Raw genomic sequence first — 21122 nt, 5'->3', positions numbered from 1 at the left:
AGGGCTGTTCCGGGTACAATTGCAGGGACACTCGTTGGTGCCACCAGGTGCCATGGCAATGGCCAAAAGGGACCCGTTCCTTGGTTTGGTGCCATGACAACCAATGCCCGGTCCCGTTGTGATGGTTGGTGGTCCTGGAAAGCTGCCCTGGCCCCGTGCTCAGGGCTGGTGTCAGTGCCCAGAGCCAGAGGGGATCCCTTGCTGGGGGCTGTGCCATGGCCACCTGCCCTGTGCCGCGCTGGCCGCTCTGGCACCAGGAACCAGCAGCCACCGGCACTGCCAGGGCCAAAGGCCAGGTCAGCCAGACAGAAAGGGGCGGGGCTGGGCACTGTTTCCATGGCAACCGGCACTGGGGGGGACACCTGGGTCACCTGGCCTGGCAGTTGCCATGGAAACCCCTGGCAGGGACTGAGGGCACAGCCCCTGGCACTGAGACACTGCTGGGCCGGGTGCTGAGCACAGGGCTGAGCATGCAGAGATGGTTTTGTTCTTGCTGAGCTGCAGCACAGTCAAGGCCTGTCCTGCCCCTTGTCCAGCCATGCTGGGGAGGGGCTGGGGCTGTGGGGGAGCTGGGCAGGGGACACAGCCAGGACAGGGGACCCCAGCTGACCCCGGGCATAGCCCAGACCAGAGCACATCATGCACAGGGTATGAAGGGGGGAACAAGGAAGAAAGGGGGGAATTTTGGAGGGAGGGCTTTTGCCTTCCCAGGGAAGACTTAGGCAAGAGGGGGCCCTGTTTCCCCAGTGGGCAGGGTCACTACCAAAGACACAGACACCAGCTTAAGGAATTGTGTCATTTATATCATGCATAGCTGCAAAGAGTTACAAAAGGATAAGCTCAGCAAAGCACATCATCATTAGCAAAGAATTACAAAAGAAGCCCAGCAATCCATCATAGCCCATCATTACATTTTGATGACCAATTCCTTGGTGAAACACCAGAGGTGTTTGTGGCAGACAAAGATTCTGGCTGACTATCACAGTACACTTTACAGACATCAATAGTGCTTCATCCTTTTTTCTCAGTCTCATTCCAATTAGGAACAAGAATTCTGTTGTCCATGGAGCTGGCACCTTTTTAATTCCAGAATAATGCCCCCAGGCCCTTTGCTGTTCAGCTTTACCATGCTGTCTGTGGCTAACAAGGCTTGGAGGGCCCTTTCCCCTCTGGCTGGAAGGGGCTGGGTCCCAGTCCCTGAGGGGCACCCAGGCTCCTGGATGGAATTCCTGTGCAAGTCCCTCAGTGTCACAGCAGCCTTCACATGGAGCCCCATGGATCAGAGCATTTCCCAAAGGTGCCCTTGGGGCAAACAGGGAGATCTGGTCTGGCAGGATGTGTAAAACAATATCCTGGCAGATCTACTTGTTCTCACACAGAATCCTTGGCTGCAGGGACACATTCCCATTGTTCCTGCCCAGGGTTCAGGACTCAAGAATTGTCTTTCCTAGGAGCTGTTCCTTGAGCTGCCTCAGGAGGGCCTTTTGGCCTCCGGACCCACATTGTGGCTCCATTATTAGAGCTGCTGGATCCAAACCCTTTATCTCCACAAACGGTGGTGACTGGAGCTGGATCTCCTTTTTTCACAATTGTTCTTAAAATTGCAAGATCAATAATTGTGAAACCCTTTCACAGGGTTGAATACTGCAATCCTGGTCACTATTGTTTAACAGAATTACTGTAATTTCTCCTGGATATTCTGCATCAATTCCTCCTGCCATGACAGGAACACTTTGCAAGGCCAAGCTCCAAGGGAGCAGTTACCAAAGCCAAGTGTCCTGGAGGAATCTGAATTCCTGTTTCAGTATTGATAGCTCTCATTTGCTTTGAATTTCTCCTCATTAATTCCAATGCATGAAGGGCCAGCCCTGCAGCCTCTGGGCTGGCCCTGCCAGGGGCCATCACAGCCAGAACAATTTCCCAGGCAGCCCAAGTATCACTGCCCAGGGTTGGATTTGCAAATTGGGGGCAGCCGTGCACAGCCAGGGGGTTTCCATTTCCCCAGTGGGCCATTGTGAAGGGCATGGAGCACATCTGGGAGATGGGTTCTCCATGGGCAAAAGTTCCCATCTCCTCATCTTTCCAACTGCTCTTTTAACAACCCCTTCACCTGTTCAACCAATCTTGCAGCTTGTGCATAGTCTGGTACATGAAAAACCCTGCAGGAAAAATCACCGTGTTTTTCACAGGAACAGACAAAGCACTCTGCATCACAGTATCAGCAAACCCTGTAAAAATTGCCAATTTCATTCCTTCCTCCTTTTTCATTGTATACAACCTCACAAAGTTTATCACTGACATTAGGGTCCTGGCCAATCCTGTTCTGTAGGGTATTTAGTGTTACATCCCTGAGCAGCCAAAGATACCAAATTAGTATAGTCAGCACTATTTCATATTGTTCCTATTTTTTATGTAGATATTGATATAGACATATTGAAATATAGATACATATTAAAATATATAAATACATATATAAAATATATAAATACATATATAAATATATATATTGTCTTATCCTATAAATATGTGTATAATGATAAAATATATCAATATTTCATTTGCACGAATGCATCTGAGCTCAAGATTAAAACCTTCTTCTGTTGCTCCATGTGGGAGCATTCCAACAATAATTGCTCCTTCTGAAGGTGCTGTTTCCTAGGTACTCTCAACAAATTCATCTTTGTCTGCCCAAACCCACAAGGTCTTTTCCTTTTCCATTTGCAATTTTTGGATGCATTTGAAGCATCCAGGGGTGCAGCTTCTTTTACCCGACTGCCCCACTACTCCCATGGGGCTCCGACCTCAGCCCACTCCAGAGCCAGGGAACTCCAGGGAAGGGCTTCCCAGCTGGGAATTTCTGATGGCACTGATTTCTCACATTTACATTGAACAAGTGACATTTTGTTGGGATCCGGCCAGACTGTGCCAGTTTTGTTTTACCAGTGGGCAGGGTCAGAACCAAAGACACAGACTCCAGCTGAAGGAATCAGTGTCATTTCCTGAAGTTCAGAGCAGCAAAGAATCACAAAAGGAGCAGCTCAGCAATGCACCCAACCATCCCCACCAAAGATTGCAGCAGTGATTAAGAAAGATCCAGCAGCATTTACCCTCAGCCTTTACATCCCTCAGATCCACACAGCAGCTGGGGAAGCTGTCACAGCCAAGGGCTGCAGAGCCACTCCTGGGCACTGGGAATTCCTGCAGGTGCCTTCAGCCCCAGGAGAGGCTCCAACCCCGCTGCGAGAGGGCCCAGCTCTGACAGTGCTGAATGAACAAACTGACAGCACTGCTAGTGTGGCAACATCTGGTTTCATCCTCCTCTTTGGTCCCTCCCAAAGCCTGGCCAGGGCTCAAGGAGGAACCAAGGGAGGTGACTTTGACCATACAGCCCCAAACAAGGCCAGATGTCAGATTTCATGGCCTTGTCTGGCTTCTAAATACACAAAGGTCAAGACATGTTTCACTAATGAGTGGCTACATCTATCACAGTGCTAATGACCATGCATATTTCATTAGGGAGCAAATACAAAGATAACCTTTGCTTGGAAGGTTCATCCAGAGGCCACCTTTGGCTCAGGGCCTGCTGTCCAGGCCTCACTCAGGGCTGGTGTCCAGGCCTTGGCACTTTAGGGACGTGGTTTATTGCTGGGCTTGGCACTGCTGGGTGCCCAGCTGCACTGGGTGAGCTCAGAGGGCTTTTCCAAGAGAAAGGATTCTGTGATTCCATGATTATATCCACTGCATTCAGCTGGGGCTATTTTAGCAGCATTACTTTGCTCCAAAAGTTCCCTCTTGCCCAGCATCTGTGGCCTGAGGCTTCAGCTCCTTCAGCTCCTGGTGCTGAGCTGCTCATGCTGAACGAGACAGCTCAGAGAGAAGAACACAGTCCATGCAATTCCTTCTGAGACACAGAGAGGGGAGGCTGTGCAAACAGGAGCATTGTTTGCTGTGGCCTCCTCTCTGCCCTTCACGCCTTTCAGCGCTTTGAACCAGCCAAGAGCTTTCTCCAAGAGTGCAATGGAGCAGCTGCTCCTGCTCCCAGGCCTGGCTCTCTCCAGTCTCTGCCCTTGCCTGGTTCTGTCCCTCTTGCTGTGTCCTCTGTTCCCCCAGGGCTCGCTGGCTGCTGCCCAGGACTGTGGCACTGGCACAGATCCAGTGCTCCAGAGCCTCCTTTCTGTGCCCTTGGAGCTGCCTGGGCACAGCAGCCTTTTCCATCTGGAAGCTCCCCATGCACAGGGAGTGCCCAGCTCCGTTCCTTGCTCAGTCTCCAGGAGCCCAGGGCTGCCATCTCCAGTCCCTGCTGGCACTGGGGGCTCCCAGGTGCCTCAGGCTGCTGTGACACCGCTGCACACGGGAGGGAAGAGGGGCAGGGGCTGTGCTCAAAGTCAGCTCCACCTGCTGCTGCTGCTGCTGTGGGGTCATTTGTGCAGCCCTGTCTGCCCAGAGTCAGGGATCAGATCCTGCCAGTCTCTTCCAGCCCTGGCTGCTCAGAGTTTGGGCCTTGGAGCCTCAGGTGGCCAAAGGCAGCTGCTGCTGGTCCCTGTGTGTGCCCGAGTTCAGCAGTGCTGCTCCATCAGTCTGTGCCCAGCAACGGGGAAAAGCCTCAGCCCTGCAGGGCCAGGAGCTGCTGGGCTCTGCCTGAGCAGCTCAGCCAGCAGGAAGGGAGCTGCTCCACACGGGAACCAGGAGCAAAGGACATTCCTTTTGTAGGAGAGGTTTTCTATTGAAAGAAAAAAAAAAGGAAAAAGTAAGAAAAAACTATATAAAATGTGAAAGATAAAAACAAAACCCAAGTATGCAGTGAAAAATCTTCTCTAACTTTGAATTAAGAGATAACTGATCTTTTGAAAGAGAACTTAGTAATTTACTTTGTAAATGTGCTGATGGCATGGATCCATCTTACTGACCTCAGCAGTCTTTTTAAAAAGTTTCTGGGGATTGTTTCCAATATTGTTATTTGAATTTGTGGTCAAAGCAAGAGGAAATTGCTTTTTGCCTTTCCAGCTCCAAGCAGGACTGGGAATGGAAACTCTGTCAAAGCCCAAATCCTTTACAAGATGACCTTCCTTGTCAGCCTGGAAATGAGCTGCACATTCCCTTTGAAACTGTCAGGGATTTCTTAGAGACACAAAGTCCCACTTATGGCTTTTTGCTCTGGTTTGGAAGTGCAGAAGGGCAATTCTCTATCCACCAGCTCCAGACTGCACTGCCTCAGGAACACGGCCCACTCGCCAGCTTTGGCCCACTCGTGGCACTTCTAGAGGAGGAAGAAAGTGCAATTGCACAATTCCAGTCAATAAAGAAGGAAGAGTGGGACAGACAAAACACCCTGTGCAGATCCAGGCGTTCATCTGGGACTGTGGAGAGTTTGGGTCCTTGCCAGTTGGATGTGTGTCCCCAGCTGCAATCTCTGGGCCTGCAGCAGAGTCTCACTCACCTGCCAAAGCACAAAGCTCAGGCACTGTGCTCGCAACGGGCTCATCTGATGCAGAGCTGTCAGAGCAATGTGAGGGCAGAGCCAGCCCAGCTGGGCCCAGGGCTGAGCCCAGCAGAGCCCTGGCAGAGCCCAGAGCAGCCTCAGCACCCGCAGAGCCCAGCTGCAAGGAGAGAAAGCAGAAACCGCCCGTCAGCTGAGGGCTCCTGTGCCCTTGTGCCAAGGCCTGCGGTGCCCAGGCCATGCTGGCTGTGCCCAGAGCTGTGCCCAGAGCTGCCCATCCCTGCTGCCTTTGGCACAGAGCAAAAAGTCAGGACATGTGCCCAGCCTGCAGCTGGCCATGGCACATCCAGCCCTCAGGAGCTGCCCAGAGTCAAAAAGCAGCTGGGCAGCCGACTGAAGAATTCATTGCATCTGCCTCAACAAAGGGAGAACCTTTGGTGCCCGGCTGTGCCAGGCCCAGATCTGGGAGCATCCCCCTGGCTGTAGACTCACCTGCAAACTGAGCATGTGTGGGATCTCAGCACCTCAGGAATGATGTGCAGAGTGACCGAGATCACCCTTGGGGGGCTCGGGAGTCCTGGAATGTTGCCAGAAGTGTCTGGTGGCTGGACTTTGATCCTACACAGGAGACGACACCTGTATGAGGATGGGAGGATTTCACTGGGGTGAATGGTGAAGGGATAAGTTAATTAGTGTGAAACACAGGGTTTAAGATTTCTGTACAGGGGGGTCTAAAGAAGTAGGATGGAGGAATTGGGGCGTGTCCTGTCCTTCTTCTTCTTCTTCTTCTTGGCCTCCATCTTCTGTGGTGATGTTGGCACTTTGGGATTGGTTATTACTAAAAGTGCACCGGTTAATAAGGGTAAAAGGTATTGGGGAAAAATTATAAATATTGTATACGTAATTTCGAGTATAAAGATAGGTGACCGCCCCGGGGGCTCTCAGTGTGCTCATGGCTGGCTGCTGTGCAGACCTCTGTTGGGCCAAGAGAAAATCTTTTAGATAAACAATTAATAAACACCGAGACCGAGAAAAGATCTGAAGCCTCTTCTTGTCCTTTGAAGCGCGGGCTGTCCAAGGCCACCCCGGGCCTTTCCAGGTCACCTAAACAGCCGAGAAACTGTCATGCATGGAGCCTGGCTTTGAAGAAGGTGCCAGAATCCAAGTCCATCATCTTCAGCTGGCCAGGCCAAGGAAGAGATTGTCATCCTTGAGGCTGTCCTTGGTGTCTCCAGCATCAGCCCCACTTGGAACAGCTTCTCCAGGGGCTCCTTCTCCTTCTCTGGGGCCAGACCAGGCTCTGCCCAGGGCCCCAGCCATCCATGAACCAGATAAACAAAACCAGGGGGGATGGTGGCCACCAGTGCTTGCCACACCATCTCTCCAGCTCAGCTCCAGCCCAAGAGCTGCGTGTTCCCTTCTGCTGACCCCTGCTCAGAGCTACAGGCAGGACAAAACCAGCCTGGTTTGCTTTGCCACTGATTGCCAAGAGATGCATGGAGCTGGTACCTGCCAGGGCCCTGGATCCAACTGTGCACGTGGATCTCTCCCATCTTCTAGGGCAGAGGAACACCCTGCACCCAAGGATGACAGAAAAGCTCTTCTAAGGATGGCCTGTCCGAGGGTTGCATGGACAAACACCTCTTAATGATACTCTGGCACTCTGGGGAGAGGAACCAGAAATCACCAGTCAGTTGGAGAAGTTGCCCCCCTGTTCCCATGCCCAGGTCATGCTGGGTGTGCCCAGAGCGAGGCCTAAACTTCCCCATGGATGCTCTGTTTGGAGGACAACAGGAGAGCAGGACATGTGCCACCTCCTCGGCAGCTGCCAGAGCGGGATGCCCATGAGCCCGCTGCTTGCCCCCAGCACTGGTATTGCCCCTGTGCCCAGAGATGAGGATCCACCTCGAGAGAGCCATCGTGGTGTGGTGGTTTGACCAGGAAGAAGTGGGAATTCTGGGATGTTGTGGTCAAACCAATGGGTGCTTGGATTTTGATATTGGCACCTGGTGTAGCCAGTGGGATTTTGGACACATCTCCGAGAACAGACAGGGGTAAAAAGCAGAGCTTCGGCCCTGGGAGGCTCTCTTGGGACTTTGAGGGACGGAGGTCGGATCTCCCTTCCCCCGTCCAGCCGCTGCTGCTGGGCGGGGGAGGGTCAGCCATGTGGTAGGCCTGGGCCATGTGGTAGGACAGAGATGGGAGGTGAGGAGGCCTTGGAGGATGGAAGGGTGGAGGAGCCCCAAGAGAAATTGGGCAGCCATTTCCCTCCCCCCCCCCCTTCCCCCCTTGGAGACAGAGAGACAGAGAGAGAGAGTGCAGCCTGTGTCGTTATCTCGAAACTCAGTAAATATGTGCTGGCAGCAGCCAGCCCAGCTGAGGAGATGGGGGGGGGTGCAGCCAGGAGTCCAGCCGCCTGGAGGAGTTTTTAACCCTTTTTGGAATGAAAGCCTTACAGAACATTAACCCTTCCTAGACGAGTGGTAAGAGTGGAGGAGGACAAAGGAAATGAACGAGTGATGGAGGTCTGGACCAGAGAGAGAGAGAGAGTGAGAGATGTTGAAAGAATGGAGAAGATGGAGTGGCATTTTATGCTGGACTCTTTCGTGTAGCTATGGACAGAGCCATGTTTCTGTGTGATACAGAGACTGAGTCCAGGGGGAGAAATGTCCCAGTGCCAAAGAAGATTCAGTGTGGGTACCCCTCGGCCCCAGGGGGTATATAAAATATGGGGGGGATAGATGTCCCAGAGGTGAGAAGGTGACATACTGTGCTTTTCTGGAACTGGACAAAGCATCCTTAAAAAGACAACCCTGGAGGCAGTCCTGATCCCTGTTCAGTGGTGAGAGCACCGGAACAAGGACGGAAAAGGCCACCACGACACATGGAAGGACTCCCTCTCCTCTTGAGGAACTGAAAGTTTGAGCAATCTAAAGGGTGGTGTTGGACCCAGAACTGGTGATTTTGAAGGATGTATTGTATTGGGAATTTAGGGGGGAGGAGGGGGAGAGTGTTTTTTGGTGAGGTTTTCATTTTCCTCATGTTTTCTTTTTTTTTCTTTTGTGTGTAGTTTAGTAATTGTTTGTGTGTAGCTTAGTTAATAAACTTTTCTTTATGTTTAAGTTGGAGCCTACTTTGCTTATTCCTGGTCACATCTCACAGCAGACACCGGGGAGAAGGTGTACTCATGGGGGCTCTGGCTTTGCCAGGCCAAAACCATAACACGTGGGAACAAGATCCGCCCCCGGATGATCTCCTGGCCCCTCCTGAACGGGTGCTTCCCCATGACCAGTTGGCACAGCAGGAGGCCCAGGGACCAGATTGTGGCTGCCTCGCTGTGGTAGCATTGGAGCTGGATCCAATCTGGTGGGCTGTAGGACAGGGTTCCTGTGGAACACACACACAGCTCAGCAGGGGGGTGCTGCTGCTCCCAGAGCCTGGCCCCAGCATCCCTGGGCATGTGGGGGCTGCCCCAGAGGCACACGGGTTGAGCGCTGCCCTCTCGCCAGCACTTGGGACTTGTGCACAAACTCGGGGCTAGAAAAGAAGCCACTGGTGCTGGAAGAGGGCAGCAGAATCCCTGGGAAGGCCCAACCATGACACACAAAGGAAAAGCCCACCCAGTAGTGGAGAAAACCCACTCTCCTCTCTACCTGCATGGCCCCCAAAAATGTTAATAAGCCAAGGCGAACAAGGGGAGTGGAGCAGTCCAGCCCTTCCTCGCCTGCACACCAAACCATCCGGGGCATGGGGTCAGACCCCCCTCTCTGCTGCCCCCATGGGGGTTTTTGTTGGGCTGGCTGCCCCAGCTCCAGCCCCAGCCCAGGCCACAGTGGGTGCTGAAGGCTGTCGTCGGCAGGGCTGGGAGCTGGGCCCCCTCACACCCCACCCAAATCAACTCGGCTCCAGCATCAATCCCATCCCAGCTGCAATAGGGGGAAGCCCCAGTGCTGCACCCAGGCTGGGCCACGAGATGCCCAGGAGCATCCCCTGCGAGGGTTCACCTGCCAACTGGGTGTAGACTGTGTCTTGGAGGAAGGCGCCACAGCCAAGTCGATGAGTTTCAGCTGCCCGCTGGCCAGGTCGAGCAGAATGTTCTCAGGCTTGATGTCCCGGTGCAGGACCCCGCAGCTGGTGCAGTGCCGCATGGCCTCCAGCCCCTGACGGAACAGTGCCCGCGCCTCCTCCTCCGGCAGGAAGCCCCGCTCCGCCAGGACACCCGAGAGCTCCTGGCACCGCTCCGGACGCTCCAGCACCAGCAGGAAGCTGTCGGGGAGCTCAAGCCACTCCAGGAGCTGAATGACACCGGAACAGCCACGGGACACATTGTCCAGCAGCACGATCTCCAGCGGGGCGCTGGTGCTGTCGGGCTGCGTGAGGAGCGCAGTGCTGTCAGTGGGGCCGATGCCGTGCCAGGCCTAGGGAAGCCCTCAGCCAGCCCGGGATGCTCTGCACACCCCGCTCAGCCCACGCCGGCTCTCCCCGCAGGGCTCACGGCGGCTCGCACAGTGCCGGGCCTCGGCTCCTCACCGCCCGGCACGGCCCGGCTGTTGCTGCTGGCCCCGCTCACTCACCAGCTCGCCCCAGTGCTGGATGCGATCCCGCGGCACGCGTTTGATGGCCACCTGCGAGCAATGGAGAATAGCGAGCTGAGCTCGCTGCCCGTCCCGCCGCGCCCCAACCTTCTACTCCTCCTCCTACTCCGCCCCCTCCTCATGCGCCCGCCGCCGGCCTCACCGCTCACCTGGGCGCCGTCCGAGAGCCGCGTGGCCGCGAAGACGCTGCCGAAGCCGCCGCGCCCCAGCAGCGATCCCAGCCAGTACTGCTCCTGCAGGGCCTCCTGCGCCATCCCTGCGGGCGGGACGCGGCTGTCAGTGCTTGGCCCGGGACCAGCAACCGGCCCCAAGCGCCCCTCACCCGCCCCGGGCCCTGGCGGCTCGGGGCCGGCGGCCACGCTGCCGAGCGGCGGAGCTCGTGCCAGGGAAGCCACAGCGGAGGCGGCAGGAGCGGCAGTGCCACGTGTGTGCTCCGTGGGCCCCGGGAGGGGCCGGGGCCGGGGCCGGGGTCGGGACTGGAGGTTGCGTCGGGTCCGGGGCTGGGCGCGGGCCAGGCGGACGCAAAGGGCGGCGATGCCGCCCCAGCCCCAGGCACTGATTTCCGCCCAGCAGCGCCACCGCCAGTGCGGCCAGAGCCGGGCGGAGGCGAGACCACGGCGGGACGGCCGGGGCCGGGCATGGGGCAATCCCGCCTGGGGCCGGGGGCGGGCCGGGGGCATGGCCCGGCCCGGCAGGGGAGAGGGAGGCGGGGAGAGGAGAGGGACGCCGGGCAAGGGACCCCGAGAGAAGGGTGCCCGACAGAGGGAAAGGGAGAGAGAGAGAAAGAAAGAGAGAGAGTGTTGTGGAATATCTGCTTCTGCTGCCGCTGCTGCTGCTGCTGCCGCTGCCGCAGCGGGACTGCAACTGAAGCACCGGGGCCGTTCGTCCCCGTGTCCGTTCCCCGCTCGCCCCACGAGCCCCACGTTCGAGCCCCACGCGCCCCGGGGACAGCTCCTCCGTCTGTCGAAACACGGGAACCTTCCAGCGCTGAGCCCAGATGCAGAGCCCCAACTCCTGCACACTGGCACAGCAATCCCCTGGCTCGCTGCTGTGCATTGTCCTTGCTGAGGGTCAGACACTGTCGGGCCACCTTCCCTTGGGGTAGGATTCCTACCCGACCCGAGCACTGCACTTACATCTCCAGTGTTGCTTTCCAGTAAAAACAGGGGAAGGAAAACTGTGTATGGCTGATGGTATTTTAGAGTGTCTAAAAATCACTTAGTCACCGATCTTGGAGGTGCTGTGCATCTGGAATTACTGGGATGCAACATGGAAAAGGAGAGCATAGAAATAAATAGAGGAAAATATCTTGGGTTGTTTTCTTTCATTTTCATTTCACTTCTGGAAAGCTGTTTCAGTTTTCCAGGAATCTTCTCCTGTCTGCTGTTTTCCAGAACCTCTCATGGAGAACAAGGTCAAGCTTCTGTCACAAGATTTGCCATCAGGAAATTATGCCACTGGTGAAATTTTCATTATGGCTCTTTGTGCTGGTTTAGGGCAAATTTTGGGAGGAAATCTCCAAAAGGTGTCCCTCTAGAAAGCAAGTTCAAGCAGCCCCTCCCCCTACTAGTTCAGGAAAAGAATTCCCTTGAGAAAAGTGAAAAAACCCCAGTTTATTTCACAAGTAAAGTATTCACAAGCATGAAAAATGAATAATGTTAAATAAAACCTCTGACAGTGCTGAAGAGATGGCAAATTCAGAAAGTCCTTTTTGTGGGTTGTAGTTGGCTCACCTGGTCTCTTCTAAGTCCCTTTGGTGCTGGAATGCAGCGTCCCAGAGCTTGGTGGGCCACAGGTGTGAGCTGCTGCCGGTGTTTGTCTGGGTTTTCAGTCCAGAGCAAGTTTAAACAGTTCCAAGAAAAAGGAAAGTCACAGTCCAAGGAACTTCTCTTCCTAAGCTAGCTAAAACCAAACTGCTGGACCTGGGCTATGAAGGCACCGGAAAATTTCTAAATCTGGGCATTGGCGGTCCCAGAAAACACCAGATCTGGATGGTTCTGGAGCCAGAACCTGCAAATTTCGAAACTTTGGCTTTCTGTGTCAGCAAATCCCTGGACTTGGGCTGTGCCAGCACCCGGATGTTTTCAGATCTGGGCACTGGTGCTGCCAGCAAACACCAGATCTGGGTGGTGTCATTGGCAGTTACAGAAATCTGCCGGATTTGGGCTCTGCTGGTACCGGGAAATTTCCAAATCTGGATTCTGGTGCAGGAAACACAAGATGTGGGCGGTGCCAGACCCAGTAGCAGGAAGCTGCCACAGGTTTTAGCTTTCTTTGCCAGCAAATTGCTGGACATGGACGGTGCCAGAATAGGGAAATTTCCAGATCTGGGCACTGGCAGTGCCAGCAAACACTAGTGAAACCTTCTGGTCCTAGTCCGGACCTTTGACCAGTGGTTTCCCTGAGAACCGGCTCTGGCCATTCACAGACAGAGACTGCTTTCATCTGGAGCTCTGGAATCAGAACTTTAATGAAGGCAAACACAACAAACAGCACGGTGTGCACAGAGAGCGAAGCAGAAAGAAGCCTGGGTCCAGGGTCTAGCAGGGATATTTATACATTTATTTATGGGGAGGGGTTAAGGTGGGATCTGAGGGAAGGATCCAAGAGGAAGGAAGGATTAAGAATATTACACTTTTTGCAGTAAAAAGTAACCAATGGTACCAAAGAGAACTCAGAAGTCGCCAGTGACAATCTGCATAACTGAACGAGAGGATCATGGGCGGGAGCTCCTGCTCACCCCAACTAAAGAGGGTTTTCCCACGGCCTTAAGCTGAGGTCTCCCTCTTCTTTTAAACCAACCCCAACACAGCAGATCCGGGTGGTGCCGGGTTTTGGCTTTCTTTGCAGAAAACTGCTGCATTTGGGTTGTGCTGGCACCAGGAAATTGCCAGATGTGGGCACTGGTAGTGCCAGCACACACCAGATCTGGGTGGAGAATGTGCAGGCACCAGGAAATTCCCAAATGTGAACTTTCCGTGTCAGCAAACTGCTGGAATTATGCTGTGCAGGCATCTGAAAAATTCTGGATCTGGGCACTGGTGGTGTCAGCAAACATGAGATCGGAGTAGTGTAGGCACCAGGTATTTGCCTGGTTTTGGCTTTCTATGCCAGCAAATTGCTGCACTTGGGCTGTGGTGGCACAGGGAAATATCCGGATCTGGGCATGGGTGGTGCCGTCAAACACCAGGTCTGGGTGGTGACAGTCTTGGCACCAGGAAATTGCTGCACTTTGCCTTCTTTTTCAAAAAAATTGCTGCACTTTGCCTTCTTTTTCAAAAAAATTGCTGCACTTGGGCTGTGTTGCAACTGAGAAATGTCCAGATCGGGGTACAGGTGGTGGCAGCAAACACCAGATCTTGGCATGTCTGTTGCCGGCAGCAGAAATTGCCAGATTTTGGCTTTCTTTACCAGAAAATTGCTGGAATTGGCTTTGCTGGAACAAGGGAATTTCCAGATCTGGGCACTGGTGGTGGCAGCAAACACCAGATCTGGGCTGTGCCAGACCCAGTAATGTTGGAAGTGAATCTGTAGAGAATTTTTAAGGTTTGATAGAAGATTTCTATAGTATGTATGCAAGTGTCATGATCCGTCCTTATGAACAGGTGTTGTGATGGTTCGTGGGTTGATCTCAGAGTACGAAAAATACCGACACGGTACAGGGGGTTGCTGTGATAATCAAAACCAATGTACCTTTATGGAATAACCAAAGCAAAATGCATTGAGGAGGAACTGGGGGAAAAGGGAAAAATAAGGAAAAAGAGGGTGGGAGAGAAAGGAAGGTATAGAACTACCAAATGTTTTACTAGGCCGGGACTAGACCCAGAGCTAAGCAAGCACATGCAGCCAGGTGACATTCTGTAACACCAGAAGCTGGCGACCATGAGGACTTTGCTGTCAAAAGGTTACAGTTTGCACTGGGCCCAGAAGTGTTTTTCCCTAAGGCAAAGCAAATTGAAATGTGAAGTTTAAAAGCTTCAAATGACTATGAAAGGAAACTGCAGAATAATTTCTGAAAGGGCAGCATTGTCAATAATCATGCAGACCACCAACAGCTGGAGCTGAATCCAGAATTTCTTCTTCCAGCTGTGCAGGAATTCATTCCACTGGAAAGCACTGGTCCATGGGAACAAATGATCCCCTAGCTCTGGGCTGAAAGGCACCCAGGCTGCAGTGCAGATTGGAGGAAGCCTTGTCACTTGTTATTGGCCTCCCAGTGCACTCATCCTTCTGCAAACAAGGGGCAAACAACACAGCTGCACTGCTGTCCCCGGTAAATATACATACAGGTGGCTTTGCCAAAGCCGTGCATTTTTTCCCAGTGAAATACATGACCTCTTCTTACCTATGGAATTGTGATTGAAGACACCTGTGAGCCAGATCTGTGGGAGATTGCAAAGGAGCAAAGCTTTGGGATTTGGGCACACTTCTCTTGGTTTCTTTGCTCAGGTCTTTGGTGAGCACTGAACACACCTGGGAAAAAACCTTTGACTATACAGGATCTTTTGGATCCATTGTCCCTCAAAAAGGTCAACAGGTGACCCTGTTGTAATGCCAAGTAAAAAAGAGCAGCACAAATGACACAAAGAAAACATGGTCAAAGAGGAAGAAGAGCAGCTCAATGAGGAAAGGATGTGGTGAGACACTGGCACATTGAGTTAGCTGCACTCCTATAATCTCTAGGCTAGCAGGTCCTGGTCACACATTGTTGTTGGAGAATTTTGCTGAGACATGGCTTATAGAGTTTTGTTTAGACATGCCATAATCATATACAGCTGATTGAAAAGTAAAAGGCAGCTGTAAGCAGCAAATTCTCAGGCCTGTTCCTGTAAATAACAAAATTCTCAGGCACGTTTCTGTAAACAGCAGAATTCTCAGGCTTGTTTTTAAATAACAAGTAAATATCTTGTCCTTGGATAGTTATGGGAAAGCAGAGTGACAAACATGGAGGCCTTGAGAACCGTTCATAACAGGATGAGACAAACAAGTCTTGGTCTCAATAACAAACCACAGGTATTGAAAGCAAAAGGAGGGGTTGGTGTGTAATCTGTTACCAATGATGAGCTCGGGTTTTGCAATATGTATGAACTTAATTAACACGGTTATAAAATGTGCATGTTGGACCAATAAATTGGAGTTCGATGCTGATCAAAGGGTGGGTCGTCTCCCTTCGCTTCTACACATTCTGCTTTTGGTTTTTTTCAATTTTGTTTATTTATTTACTTTTTTTCATCATCAAAATAAAATATATACAATTTAAAATATGTCATCAAATTTTAAAGATAAAATCAAAACACAGTAATTCATAACTACCTCTAAATATCAGAACATATGTACAGCTGTAACTATGAAGCCTAATGCATCAATCCTCTTCTTCAAACACTCTCCATACAGGCAGAAGCTTCTCCTGAGCTTGGAGGAAAGAGAGCTCTTCTGGACGGGAGGCGAGGACTTTGTGGGTGAGGGAACATCAGAAGTGTCCAGAGAAAACTTCTCCTTAAGACTGTAACCAGTCAGATCTGCAAAATGGAGACACAAAGTTTAACAGACGCCACCATGCAAACCTAAAGCAGCTGAAGCTCCATATTTCCTGGGACACATTTCCTGCAAACTTCTAAACAGCAGCACAGGGAAAGATGCTCCTGCTGGCAGACACGTGAGGCAGGGCAGGGCAAAACCCTGAGCCACTTGCCCAGAGCTGGCACAGGCACAGCCGGGCCTCTGGGCTGCCCTGGGACAGCTCAGCAGCCCCACAGTTCAGCAGTCCTACAGCTCCAGGGGCACTGGCACAGCACAGCTCATTGCAGGGGCACATGCAAGGCACAGCTGTTCCCTGGCAATGTGCTCAATCTCTCTGGGCTGCCACAAGGCCCTTCCGCCCAGCAGAGATTGCCCAGCTCGCCCATCACCTCTGTGTGAAGCTGAGCCTTGATTGCCTTCACCTTGTCCTCCATCTGGAGCTGCTTCAGGCCCGCCATGCCATGACTAGGAAGAGCAATGGAGAGAGCAAGGGCAGATGCACACCCTTCCTTAGGATTTTGTCATTTCTGGCACAGCTCAAAAGGCAAATCCAGAGGTGTCCAACTCAGCGCTTCCACAGATTTCTGGAGAACATCTCGACTTCAGACGCCCAACATTCTGGATGGGATTTCCTGCACATGTGGAGGCTTGCTGGCAGCACATTCCTTCAGCTGCGTGCCCATCACCTTGCAGAGGGCAGAGGCCAGCTTGGTGGCCACGGTGCGGACGTTGGCGCTCCGCACAGGCAGCGCCTTGTTCCCCAGGCAGGACCAGAGCACGGGCAGGGCGTCGCGCTGGATGACTTCAGGGCTCCTGGCATGAACCCCCTGCACAAGCACTGCAGGGACAGAGACACAGCTCCTTACCCACCAGCCTCACTGCAACAAGGATCTACCTCTGCTTCTGCTTCTTGCCAGCCTCTCTGGCCAAGAGCAGCAAAATAGCAGCCAGAGCCCCTTGGTCCAGAAACGGGCAAAGCAGCTGAGCATCCTGGAAACAGAACCACCAACCCCTCAGAACTAATTGCTCCAACCAGAGCCTTGGCCCTGTGGCAGACTTCCTACCTTTACTAAATTATTTCACAATCTCTGCATGAACAATGAATGAAATGTCCAATTGCCTTTGATTTCCATTAAGAAGTTGCCTAAACCCACACTGAAGATTTGGAAATACACCATAGAGAGGAAATGGAGAGATTTCTAATAAAAGGATGATTCCATCTTTGAAACTTTGATGTCAAGTGCCAAATGTCTAATCTGGCTCTTCCCTGTGCTCAGTGGCACACAGCAAAGGGAAGGGTTAGAACACACCTCAAAACTCCAGCCCACCAGAGATGGCTGCTGCCTGACAGCTGGATGAGAAACATCAGTGACCAGCTGGGGTCTTTGGCAGAATGCTTTTGGGGCTTCCAACAAAGAGCTGTTTCAAACCTCAGGGTGTCTGAGAGAATTACCCAGACCCCATTGCCTTGGCATTTGGGCATCTCCACATTTTATTGCTATTTCCCCTCTCAATGTTAATGGCATTTTTTCTTTTAATGTTCACTGAAATAGGGGCATAGAGAAAGAAAAATGCTACACAGGGAACTGAAATGTAACCAAAACATGAGTGTTTTCTCATATTGTCTCTGAAATCTCTCTGCCCAGTTTCTGAACTGAACTGTATCAAACATAGACAAAAACTTACTACCAACCGGCTCCTTGCAACAAGCAGATTTGGCTAAGAGATGAAAACTTAAAATGCTCTGCAGACCATTCTTATTTTCTGATCAGACAAAATGTTATCTAGCAGCCATTTAATATTCTGTGGTGGAAGAGACTACATTTTCTCTATGCTGTTAATCCATCAGCAGGCATCAATATTGAAACAGCTCCTGCAAGTACCCAAAACCAATTCTGCTAAGCAGGAAAGGGTAATGGTACCCATTTTAAAATGGAAATTCATTTGAATTTAAATGCAATTAACACATTGGTGACTACTGAATGTGAGGAACAGCTGTCTGTTCCTACTAAATCTCAGAGAGAACATCTGCTTTTTCTAAAGTAGTCCTAATTTATGTGTAGGGAGTATTATTAATAATTGGTTAGCTGAAAAAGGCCATACTGACATAATGCCGCTGGTTAAGCTGAAGGAGAAAAGTCAGCAGTCAGCAAGCTGAAAGGAAAAGTCACAGTGACCTTGCTCCAACATGAGGATAGGGAGTAGAGATTAGTCCTGAATATATCCTGAGAATATGTAGAAAGTATCAAAAGTAGAACCATAGGAATGTAGAAGTAGGCGTAGGTGCTGATATGTAAGCTGACCAATCCTGAGCTCAACTTTTGCAATATGTATGAAGCTCATTATTAACTGTATTTAACCCGCCGTACTGATCAATAAAATTGAGCCTGTGATGATCAAATTGATGTCCTGGTTCCCTTCCGTCGACAAATGGTGGAGAATGCGGGCATAACCGAATCTCTGCCCTTTTTCTCGGATTAAAAGAAAAAGGGATTACACCACGGTCCGGAAGTTGGGTTTGGGTCCCAGCAGCCGGGACGGTGCCGGAATTTGAAGCACCCTTAAGGTTCACAACGGTGACTTAAGCCAATACGTGTCGCAGGAGCCTGGAGAGCTGCAACAGCGCGCGCTGATTAATAGGTATGGATAGGCAAGCGGCATATGATTTATTTACCGCCTATTTAGAGCGGCGTGGGATAAAAGGGATAGATTTAAAAAAGGAGTTACCAGGGTTATTAGCTTATGGCCATGCTAAGGGTATCTTTTCTAATCCTCATACAGTTCATGAGCTAGCAGAGTGGAAGAAGTTTGGGGAAATATTGTGGGATACAGTGCTAGACGATGATAAGTCAGCAAAGAAATTCGGGAAGTTATGGCGGGTGGTGTATAACACGTTACTTCAGCAGGTCTCTGAGAGAAAGGCAGCAGAAAGGGCAACAGAAGCTCATAAGAGGAATATAGGGTATGGTCGTGAGGATGATCCCCTGGCACCTTCTGTAACTAAGGTACTTATGCCTAAGAGTCCCCAGCAAAGTGGTGTGGAAGATTTTTCTATAGGCGCAGTGGAACCGTCTGCACCTTTCCTGTCAGAGGGGGAGAGCGAGTCGGATGGTGGGGGTAAGAGCAAACCAGCTTTGCCTCCGCCACCAGCTTCAGGCGGGTCGGATAGTGGGGGTGGGAGCAAGCCAGCTTCGCCTCCGCCGCCAGCTTTGCTTCCGCCGCTACCCCTCAGTGAGCCGGCTCCGGTTACAGCTTCGGCGGGGGGGTCGCTTCCCCCGCACGAGCCGGCTCTGGCGGGGGGGTTGCTTCCCCCGCGTGAGCTGGCTCCGCTTGAGTCGGCTCCGGTTTCACTGTCAGCTCCAGCGGGGCTTTCCCCGCGCGAGCCAGCCTCTGCTTCACTGCCCCCCCCCGCGCGAAACCTCGGTGTCTGCACTGAAGCGCCAGCAGCATAGCACCCTTAAAGAGCCAGATCCCATCCCAGGGGCGCACCGTGATCCATGAGGGGAGATGGCTAAACAGAGGAGGGAAGCTTGGGCTGCTTTGGCGAAAGAAGTAATGCAAATGGGGGATGGTGAAACGGTGGAAATAGCTTCTAGTCTTGCATGTCCAGTTACATACACACCACAGTGTATGTGGTGTATGCACAGTGTATGCACAGGGGAACCTTACGCATAATATAGCAGAATATACTCCCTTAGATTGGAAGCTGTTAACTCAGCTACGTTCTACAGTTAGTCAGTTTGGAGTAAAAAGTGAACCTGTTAGGCAAATGTTAGATTATCTTTTTAATACTCAGGTTTTATGTCCTAATGATTTAAGAGAAATAGTTCGGTTGATATTCACTCAGCATCAGCAGTTATTGTTTAACGCCCATTGGCAAGCGTTGGTGAATGAATCGGTTGCTGTACAACGAGCCCAGGGAGACCCATTACATGGGGTGACAGTAGAGGAGCTGATGGGCTTAGGGGCATATTTGCGTACAGAGGCACAGATGATATTGGGAGCTGATAAACTTAGAGAGTCTATGAGGTTAGTGCGTGCTGCAATAGACATGGTTAAAGAGCCAGGAGGGTTACCAGCTTATATGGGTATTAAGCAAGGAAGGGAAGAATCATTTGGAAATTTTATTGATAGAGAAGCTACTGCTATAGATCGGGCTGGTGTCACAGACTACATGAAGGAGGCGCTATTGAAGCAGTGTGCCTTGCAAAATAGCAATCCCGCAACCCAGAGAGTGTTAGCTACTTTAGGGGCAAATTGGACTATTGAGGAAGCATTAGAGCGAATGGCTTTAATGCCAACAGCTTCACAGGCATTTATAGCAGAAGCCTTAAAGGAATTAGTATTAGGGTTACAAAAGCAAGCAGAGTCCACTCAAAATCAGGTGTTAGCTGCTCTTGCTCCTCTCCGAAGTGGCTCACTGGCATTCACGCAAGGAGGTTCAAAGCCATTCCTCAAGTGTTACCGATGCAGCAACGAAGGACATACACGCCAAACGTGCCGAGCGACTGGCGTATGGTGTCAACACTGCCGATCTAGCTCCCACAACACTAAGGCTTGTAGGCGCCGGTCGGGAAACCATTTGAGGAGCGCGAATCATGGGGGCCGCGCCCAGACACAAGTTGCCGCCGTGACATCGGAGACACCAGCAGCTGCCGTGACATCGCTGCCACCTCCTGTCTGCAACCCGCAACATCCGGGAGCCTCGGCTTGGATTTATCAGCAGCAGTAGACGTCACACTAATGACAAACCAGCCTGAGAGTATACCCACTGGAGTAAAGGGTCCTCTTATATTAAATGGACAAACATGTGGAGCATTATTGCTGGGACGTTCCTCTATAACTATGTTGGGATTATTTGTTTTGCCTGGTGTTATCGATGCGGACTTTACAGGGGAAATACAAATTATGGCTTACACCCTTTATCCTCCGATTAAAATTACAAAAGGACAACGCATTGCACAATTGGTACCACTGTCACAAATGACATCAGGAATACAATCATTTACTGGGCAAGCACGGGATGAAAAAGGTTTTGGCTCTACTGGTGTTACACTTTTAACTGTGGATTTACAAAATAGACCAAAACAAAAGGTTGAAATTACCTATGGGCATCAAAGCATAACCCTTTATGGATTATTGGATACAGGAGCAGATACCAGCATCATTTCTCCAGAAGCCTGGCCACAACATTGGCCTCTCTTTCCTTCATCAAACATGCTCACAGGAGTAGGAGGATTTACATTGGCAAGCAGGTTGCCGTCTTTGTCTGTGTGCATTGAGAATCAACAAATATCTGCTGTGTTTTCAATTGTTCAACTGCCTCCTACAGTTTCCTGCTTAATTGGAAGGGACATTTTAACACAATTGGGAGTGGTGTTAACTAATCAGCACCCTTTGGGGTAATTGCCATTGCTTGGACTTTCCCCATTCCACTCACCTGGAAAACGGATACACCGGTGATGGTTAAGCAATGGCCATTAAAAGGGGAGAGTCTTATGAATGCCCATGAATTGGTACAGGAACAATATGCAAAAGGGCACCTACGACTGTCCACAAGTCCTTGGAAT

The 21122-nt window shown here is 51.4% G+C and overlaps 1 protein-coding gene across 1 annotated transcript; it reads right to left on the bottom strand.

Annotated features, from left to right (window-relative positions):
- Positions 1 to 6993: 6993 nt before the first annotated feature.
- Positions 6994 to 19481, bottom strand: LOC134413961 (serine/threonine-protein kinase pim-1-like). The gene is given in 7 exon segments (XM_063147976.1): positions 6994 to 7115; positions 8663 to 8824; positions 9442 to 9489; positions 9492 to 9807; positions 10012 to 10062; positions 10182 to 10349; positions 19464 to 19481. Coding segments are annotated over 7 exon segments (885 nt in total).
- Between the last annotated feature and the right edge of the window lie 1641 nt (positions 19482 to 21122).

Source organism: Melospiza melodia, unplaced genomic scaffold (assembly GCF_035770615.1).
Source record: "Melospiza melodia melodia isolate bMelMel2 unplaced genomic scaffold, bMelMel2.pri scaffold_62, whole genome shotgun sequence".
In the NCBI taxonomy this organism is placed as follows: Eukaryota; Metazoa; Chordata; class Aves; order Passeriformes; family Passerellidae; genus Melospiza; species Melospiza melodia.
Note: the sequence above shows the minus strand (reverse complement) of the source record. Positions and strands in the feature narration are given on the sequence as shown.